Source organism: Octopus bimaculoides, chromosome 7 (genome assembly GCF_001194135.2).
Source record: "Octopus bimaculoides isolate UCB-OBI-ISO-001 chromosome 7, ASM119413v2, whole genome shotgun sequence".
NCBI classification, from domain to species: domain Eukaryota; kingdom Metazoa; phylum Mollusca; class Cephalopoda; order Octopoda; family Octopodidae; genus Octopus; species Octopus bimaculoides.
Genome location: NC_068987.1, coordinates 80,445,737 through 80,455,433, shown reverse-complemented (window position 1 = coordinate 80,455,433; position 9,697 = coordinate 80,445,737). Strand labels below are relative to the sequence as shown.

Below are 9,697 nucleotides of genomic sequence, written 5' to 3'. Positions count from 1 at the left end.
ATATATATATATATATATATATATATATATATATATATATATATATACATATGTGTATGTTTAAGTACGTATATAAAACGTGTAGGTCTGTCATAATTTTATTTATATTATACTTTGGTCATATTTTGTGAGTAAATATCTAATAGCAAGCATGGGTACATATGTATTACATATAGGTGCACGCTGACTATTATAAATTTATATTTCCACCTCCACATTAATTCAAACGCGCCCACAATGAATGACTACGTTGTCACATAAATTTACATGCAATACTAATTGCAGGTGCGACTTATACACATGTATTCGATTACATGTGGAGGTGCTTGGCTTAGTGATTAGGGTGTCAGCACCATGATCGTAGGGTGTCAGCACCGTGATTGTGGTTTCGATTCCTGCACCGGGCGACGCGTTGCATTTTTGAGCAAATCACTTCATTTCACGTTGCTCCAGTCCACTCAGCTGCCAAGAGGGTCTAACGCTGCGATGGACTGGCGTCCCGTCCAGCTGGAGTACACGTACGCCATTGAAACTGGGAAACCGGGCCCATGAGCCTGGTTAGGCTTTAAAATGGCGCATTTATTTATTTATATGATTACATAGAAAACGGTATAGAGACCCTACACACACACACGCACACACACACGTATGTTTACATTTTAATTAATTTACATATGACATGGAAAATTTCTGTATTTTGAGTTTCCCATTAGCCAATCGCTTGGCATTTTCTGTACGCCATTTATATATCATCTTTTTGACATTCTTTTCTTATCTATGTCGTAGCGAACATTATATTTCGCCACAACAATGTAGTTGAAATTTTGTTCACTTTAAGATAATTACATTTTGTTCATTTTAAGATAATTACATTGAAGTTAATTCTACAAGTAATTCGCATTACTTATTCATGCAACATCTATCGGCATTAAGTATTAAGTATTCCAGCTCTTACTAACAAATTAAATAATTAACAAACAGAAACATACATATGTAAGAAGTGATTACAAGATTATATAATTTTTCAACAGCAATTATGTAATCGTGACAATGATTTCAGGAAACGCGTGTCTGTTTTATAAAGCATTAAATCGAATATATATATTTCAATACATACATGTATTGATGTTTGTTTTTATGTTCATTTATGATAAAAACAACTTTACATCAATCTAGAGGGTTATTCAATACATTTGTAGAGTACAAATTTATTATTGTTTCAAGAATAGTTCATAAAGCACATGAAATTGTAATATGCAGTCAGACTTTTGAATGTTTATTACTTTTAATGTATCAATGAAAACACTCTTTGTTCAAATTAAAAGTCTGTTTTACATTCAGAAAGTACTGAAAGAATGCTTTTGATTCTTGTTGGAAAGTTTTGCTTGAAAAAATGTGGCTGTTGTTTATTAAGAACTTAAAACCGTGCCTCTTTCAAAAAATGTGTTAGAAGTTGTTCTAAGAAATAAACAAAATACAATAGATTGAATGAAACTCCGTTCATAGGTGGCTACATAAGAATATTTGGAAGTATAAAGGTAACATATTTTTTTGTTGATTCTTTGACATAACAGCGTTCGGTTTCGTTGACTTACAATTAAAATTTGACTTTCTTTACCAACACAAAAACAGCAATAAGAACAACAGCAACAACAATAGTTTCGAATTTTGGCTCAAAGCCAGCAATTTCGGGGGAGGGGTATGTCGACTACATCGATCCCAGTTCTCACCTGGTCCTTATTTTATCGACCCCGAAAGGATGTTAAGCAAAGTCGACCTCGGTGGAATTTTAATTCAAAACGTAAGAACGGACGAAATACCGCTAAGCATTTTGTCCAACACTGCTAACGATTCAGCTAGCTCTCACCCTTAATCAATAATAATAATAATAATAATAATAATAATAAGAGGTGATGAAGTTTGTGACGAACGTTACCTTACCTCAGTTTATGAGAGGCAGGAATTTCCGTAGAAACTCTGTCTGTAATAGTCAGATGAAGCTGGACGTTTAAGAGAAGGCCTGTCGCTCGACAGTGGCTCAGTGAAGATGCAGACTGACCACAGCTGTTATCCTAATACAGCATCAGTAGATAATAGAGAAAGTGAACCAGCGAAGTAAACAGGATAGCGAGGCAGTGCTACTTAGAAAGTGAACATAAAAGAAGTGGCTATAGAAAACAGATGGCAAGACTTTGGGTAGAGTAGGGTATGCTTAAAGTGACTGAGCAGAGATTAGTAGATTAAGCTAATGGTATTAGGAGAAGAAAGTGGATGACAGAATTGGAGGCGGAAGAGATCACAAGTGAACTGGAAATGAAAGGTCAGGCAGTAGGAAAGACAAATAACAACATATGAGATACAGCTCAGACCAAAGAAGAATCTAAATGAAAAAATAATAAAAGCGCTACCAATAAGGAAGGAATAACTGGCACCTTCGACTTACGTGATTTAAGTGAGGAAGATCAAAAGAATTTAGATGAGTAAAGACGTAAGAAAAATATTGCCAGCATTAAAAGACATCAACAGAAGGAAGATGCTAGATATGACTAGGAAAGTAGATTCTGTTATCAGAAGGATAGATACTAAAGATATAGGAGGCAATATCTTATTGATCTATGCAGGAGGGGTACTAGTCACCAGAAGATTAGATATCTCACAAGGAAAGATTAAAAAAGAGCAAATATGGAAAAAGAGACTACAAAATAAAGTGAAGACTTTAAGACAAGATCTAAGTAGAATAGAAACCTGGAAACTGAACAAATTAGAAAACACAAGATGCAAATGTTTTATCGAGAAAAGATATTTAGTCAAAGAAAAAGGATTTTGGACAGTCATAGAAGAGTTGAAACAGCGTGTCATAGCAGTTTCAGACAAACTCTCCAGATATCAGATGAGAATTGATCAGTATCAACAGAATAAATTATTTGAGACAGACCAGAGGAGATTTTATAACCAAATACGTAGTGGAAAACTAAGTAGTGAAGATGAGAAACCTAATGCAGAAGAAACTAAAAAGTTCTGAAGTTATATTTGTGATCAGCCAGTCAATCATAATTGAGACGCAGTATGGTTAAAGAAAGTGAGGGAAGAAGTACTGAGTGAGAAGCAGCCAGATCTAAGACTAACTAGTGTATTAATGAGTAAAGTGTTAGGAAAAATGCCGAATTGGAAGGGCCCAGGACCATATTTAGTTCAAGGGTATTGGCTAAAGAAATTTAGTAGTTTACATTAGCGGCTGAAGGAGAAACTCCAGGATTGCTTTAATGGAAGAATAATACCAGATTGGATGACTAGGGCAGGACAATACTCCTTATGAAAGATAGAAGCGAGAGTAATACAGCTAGCAATAATAAGACCAATCATTTGCTTCCCATTGGTGTGGAAGCTGTTAACAGGCATGCTTTCAGAAAGCATTTATGAGCACTTTGACAACCAGAATTTACTGCCAGAAGAGCAGAAAGGGTGCAGGAAGAAGACTAGAGGAACACATGATGTATTATACATAGACAAAAGTTCCAAACGAAGTAAAAGCGAGGAAGAAAAATCCAACAATAGCATGGATAGATTATAAGAAAACCTACGACATGATCCTAGACTATTAAGTTTAGAAATTCTGGTTGTTCGCTTCACGTAAAGATTGAGACAAATTTATACATGAGTGATTTAATGTGCTCGACTCTTCGTGAATGTCACTGTAGTTGTTATTATTGCAATCTTCAAAATTATTTGTTAGATTGTTTAGATTATTTTCTTTTTTTTAATTGTTCATCAACAATTTCAGTTGCTTCGTGCTCATTCATTTCTGTATTTCTTTTTGTCTGTTCCTGGTTTGGTATTGTAATACTTTATGTTTGAGTGAGGTGGCCATCTTGAAAGTGAAAATGTGCATGAAAATAAATACGATCTGTAAAAAGAAGCCTTTTTCTAATTGACTTTCAGGTATTGAGGGCGATTTTCCGCCACCAGGTAATCATAATCCTTTTTAGGAAGTCCTTTAAAAAAAATCATTTGGTAATGTTATAAATACAGCTGAGTTACAGAACGGAACAAATACATATGTGTACGCTTCGAAAGCCAATGCTGCAGCCGTTGTTGCTGCTGCCGCTGCTGTTGCTGTTGCTGCTGCTGTTGCTGCTTCTGCTGATGATAATATTTTTGAACAAGGCCAGCAGTTTTAGGGTGAAGGGGTAAGGCGATTATAGCTACCCCAGTATTTCAGTGGTACATATTTTTATCGACTCAAATAGGATGTAAGATAAGGTTGAATACAGAAGGTTGAATACTGCTAAGTATTTTGGAGGACGCTCTAACGGTTCTGTCAGCTCGTCACCTTTATAACAACAATAATAATAATAATAATAATAATAATAATATCTGGTGGTGGTTCTCATGGCTTTTAATCTTAACTGATTGGAAGTGTTTTGTCTTGGTATGAAAGATGGGTTGCAGCCAATATACTGTTCAATACCACAGATTTTCCTGTCAGTTGTTTGACCTTAACCAGCTGAGCATCATAGTGGCTGACAATATGTGCATCTCTGATCATGAGCAGAAGTAGTGGGGGAGCATCATAGTCATGTGTTGAGAGTTATTTGGGGTTTGAATCATTGACTTCTAGAGGCGTGGGTGTTTTGTCTATTATCCTTAAAACAGACCTTATTCAGGGATCTTTTGAGTGGGGTGGGCTTTTCAACCTGAAGAAAATCCTAACTGGCCGACACCTACAAGGTCATGCACAATTTTCCTTGATATGAGATCACCATTTTGCGCACATATGATTGTGGTGCATGTGCGACGGGTATATTGGGCTTCGTATATTTGTACACCAGTGTCACTTTGATAGCATGCGCTGCTCTCACTCTCTCTCTCAGTAATAGGCCCTCATGACTTCTGATTTTAACTACTTTGAAGTGTTATTATGTACATGGCTTGTTTTGGTATAAAAAGATGGGCTACAGCAAATATTCTGCTTGTCAGTTGCTTGACCCTAAACAGTTGAGCATGTCGTTTAGTGACTGACGATGTGTGCATCTCTGATCAGGTGCAGGATAGTGGCTGAGTACAAAGGTTTACAAGAAGCTACAAATACAGTGGTATAGACAGGGAAAAAAACAGAGGTGTTTGTATCTGAACAGAAATATACAATAAAAAGAATGATGTAAGGAAAATTTTTTAATAATAACCATTTCATTCCATTCTCTTGCTTTCTCGACGTGGAAAGTAGCAATTTATTTTATAATAGATTTACGAAAACACTTTCATTTGTTTGAAGTTACATGCACCTCGTGTTCCATTATAGAACAAATATTCTTCTATGAAGTATGAAGCTAATATAAATCTCTTCCTTGTCATGTGCAGCAGCAGTTTTCCTTCATAATATTTAGTCATTAAATGCAAGTAGAATTCTAACTCCACGTATTTTTGCAGGAACATAAAGATGGCACTTGAAAAATACGAGACACTATCTACTGAGTTTGCTACCCAGAAAACCAGTGGTTACGTCGATCTTCGTCTCTGCCAACTGTGTTTCCGAGTGAAATTCCCCGACGGAATTGGACGAGTTTGTTGTGATTGCGAAAAGAGAGTCTGCCATAAATGTGGTTCCTTTGCAAGACCAAGATGGGATCCTAAAAGAAGTAAGGTTGTATTCTGAGATATTATTTTTAGTCTTATTTATTGAAAAAAAAAAAAACGTTTTAAAAGTTTGCTTTATGAATTTATCTTGTTTGTTAGATATATTTGTTATTTGGCCGTTTGCTAAATTCATCAAATAGCATAGACATTGATATCTAATTTCAGCACAACGTTTCACATTTTAGTCGAGGCGAACATATTTATAAGCTGTAATGTTTTTTCCTGCCGTGCTACGGGTTCGGTGTATCCACTGGCCTTGATATAAATATTAAATTGTAAGCTTCATAGAATCATACATAGACAAATAATTAAATTCGCGAATAGATGAACAAACACATGCAAAGTTGCATCAGTATAAAAAAATTGAAACAAAACGGATAAATTTAGTCAAAAAGATCACATTGTACGTTGAATTTTTCGAATTTTATTTGGAAGGAATTTTACTGTTAAAAGAGACAAGACTGGCATGGCCTCACTGAAATGAAAACAGGTTTAGCGTATGGTGTCTAGGATGCATGGTTAGAAAAGAAAGAAGGGTTGTATTACTGTTTAAGAATAGGCATTGTTAGTTAGACGTGGTCAAAAATATACATTAAGTACGTCATTGATGAGCAGTGGCAAAAAAAAAAAAAGAAACCGAATCCTGAGGCACAGCAAAGTTGATTGACAGTAAGGTGGAAGGATTTCCATCAACAAATGCTGCTATGGTGAGATGTGATTGGAAGCTACTGATACAAAAGATAAACGGAGCCCGAAGGCAGGGTTTTTTTTTGTCGAAGTTTCACATGCCAGAGAGAAATCGAAGACTCCACTGAAGTTGAGGGAAATAACGGGAGCCCCCTGTGAATGATGTGAGAGTAGGTCGCCACCGGACCTGGGTCAGCAAAAGCTAAATTGAAGATAACTATTTAAAGGTCGACCAATTTGGCAGGCAGAAACAGTGTGGAAGCACGTCGTCTTTCTATCTATCTATCTATCTATCTGTATATATATGTATACTAACCCACACATGTATGTATATGTATTATATAGGCACAGGTGCGGTTGTGTGGTAAGATGCTTGCTTCCCAACCACATTATTCCGAGTTCAGTCTCACTGCGTGGCATCTTGCGTGTCTTCTACTGTAGCTTCATCCAGCCAAACCTGTCGTGTATATATGTGTGTGTGTGTGTGTGTGTGTGTGTGTGTGTATGCGTGTGTGCGCGCGTGTGCGTGTGTGTCTTTGTGCCTGTGTTTGTCCCCACCACCACTTGACAACCGGTCTTGGTGTGTTTACTTCCCCGTGAGTAAGTGGTGCAGGAAAAAAGACCGATAGAGTAAGTATGAGACTTAAAAGTATTAAGTATTGGATTCGATTCATTCGACTGAAAATTTTTGAAGGCCGTACCCCACCCAGGATGGTCAGAGTGTAATGACTAAAACAAGAAAAGGCTAAAAAGAGAAAAAGTATGTATGATTGTGTGTATGTACGTGGTTTTGTGATTATGCCCTCAACTGCTTGGAAATCAGTATTGGCATATATACGTCTATATAAACTAGCGTGTCGTCAAAAGAGACTGATAGAATAAGAACAAGACTTATAAGAGCCAGACAGGTAAGTACTGGAGTCGATTTGTTCGACTAGATTCTTCAATGCGGTGCCCCAGCATGGCCGCAGTTTAACGACAGAAACAAGTATAACGTATACGCAGTTGTTATGACATTTATTCAGCGGTTATTATTCAAGAGCTTCTAAAAATTAAGCATTCTTTTCTACTTTAGGCACAAGGCCCGAAATTTTGGGGGAGGGGGCCAGTCGATTAGCTCGACCTCAGTGCACAACTGATACTTAATTTATCGACCCCGAAAGGATGAAAGGCAAAGTCGACCTCATTGGAATTTAAACTCAGAACATAAAAACTGACGAAATACCTCTAATCATTTCGCCCGGTGTGCTAACGTTTCTTATTTCTTTATTGCCCACAAGGGGCTAAACATAGAGGGGACAAACAAGGACAGACAAAGGGATTAAGTCGATTACATCGACCCCTGTGCGTAACTGGTACTTAATTTATCGACCCCGAAAAAATGAAAGACAAAGTCGACCTTGGCAGAAGTTGAATTCAGAACGTAACGGCAGATGAAATACAGTTAAGCATTTCGCCCGGCGTGCTAACGCTTCTTCCAGCTTGCCGCCTTCTGAAAATTAAACATTGAAAGTAACGTATGTGTATTTAGTCTTGCTTTGAAAATATTTGCTCATAAGTATATTCTGAGTACGCACATATGATTAGCAGGAGATCTGTAGTACAATCGGTGAAATAGTCACCCTACAGCAAATACGAAAATTGCGTTCAGTCAGAAAGTCCGTTTCTCGTTTTCTCTTTCAAAATGGTCTTTCTAATATATAATAGAATTTTACATTGAACAGTTTGGTAGATAATTTATTCATAACATATGCAATTGCTTTGTTATACAATAAATGTTAAACCTATTTCCTTGATAATGTTTACACAATTTCTCTTGTACGGTTTTGTACACATACAGATGATTAATTCCATACAAGTACACACGTTTATTCAATCTGACAGGAGAGTATGCGTGGCAATGGTGCAATGAAGCCGAACGAGAAAAGCAACTGCGGAAATGAGTTGGCATTCTTTACCACTGTTTCAGCCTAATGGACAAAGCACGCGTATGTCTATATCACGTGCGCACACAAGCCCGCCCACCCGCGGTACGCGTGCACACACATGCGCACACACATGCATATACATACGCATACACACATACATGCATATACTTATATAAAACAAGAAAACTGGCATTGTAATATACTCTGGCATCTCTCTCTCTCTCTCACTCTCTCTCTCTCTCGCTCTGTATATATATATAAGTATATATATATGGGTGAGTGTGTGTGCTTGGGGGTATGTGTGTGAGTGTGTGTATGTATGTATGTATTGATATGTGTGTATATATATATATATATATATATATATATATATATATATATATATATATATATATTATACATACATACTATGTATCTTCGTGTGGATATATGTATATATATTTGTATGTGTGTGTGTGTGTGTGTGTGTGTGTGTCTGTCTGTCTGTGTGCGTGTGTACACCTACATACCTCGAAAGGATGAAAGGCAAAGTCGACCCAGGTGGAATTTGAACTCAGAACGTAAAGACAGACGAAATACCTCTAAATATTTCACCCGTCATGCTAACGCTCCTGGTAGCTCGCAGCCTTGCGCCAACCAGATATTGAATTCACAACCTTACTATCGTGAGCGGAATACCTCTAATCACTAAGCCACGCTCCTTGCAAATGACTGACATTTTGGATATATGATATGATACACTCGTTGACTGGCTTTTGCATTTGTTACAAGGATCTTTTGCAGTTTATTAAAACACAGTTTACGAAACAAAGCTTTATGTATAGCAAACCATGAGTTGATAACATCACCATCTTTTATAAAGCTAGAGAAAAAAGTAGATAAACTTTAAATGTTTTATTAATAGCAAAATAAAAATAAAAGCACAGCAGGAATAATACATGTATAATAGATTATAAAAGAAACCAAAGGTGAATTGGTAAACCATTTCACGTGTGGCAATGAGGATTTCGTCAGTTTCAGTAGTATTCTTATGATAAGCAAAGTAGCTAGTTATAAAATCTCAAGAGATAGAGTAGTAACGTATACTAAACAATAAAATCAGTCACCACACCAAAATGGCTGTTGAATGTTACTACTAGTTTAAGCCGTGGTAGATTCCCCGCCAGCTGGTTATCGGTGCAACACTCTGCACCCTTTATATAGAAAATATTGTTAGCAGGGGTAGCGAACCCCTTCTATCCTTTAGCACCTCTAGTAGTAACATTCAACAGCCACTTTGATGTGGCGACTAGCTTTACGATTCTTAAGATACATTTTTGCCAAATGCATAACGAAGCAACAGTCCATAATAGTCCATAACTACTACCATTTCATGAAGGCGATCAAATTTAGTACACTGAGAGAGAGAGAGAGAAAGAGAGAGAGAGAGAGAGAGAGAGAGAGAGAGA

At 36.8% G+C, this 9,697-nt stretch overlaps 1 protein-coding gene across 1 annotated transcript in view; it reads left to right on the top strand.

Moving 5' to 3' along the window:
• LOC106871929 (regulating synaptic membrane exocytosis protein 1) overlaps positions 1–9,697 on the top strand; it is a 204,169-nt gene that overhangs the window by 5,436 nt on the left and 189,036 nt on the right. The window contains exon 3 of the mRNA XM_052969449.1: positions 5,428–5,641. Within this exon, the coding sequence (XP_052825409.1) occupies positions 5,428–5,641 (214 nt within the window). The remainder of the gene's footprint in view (positions 1–5,427; positions 5,642–9,697) is intronic.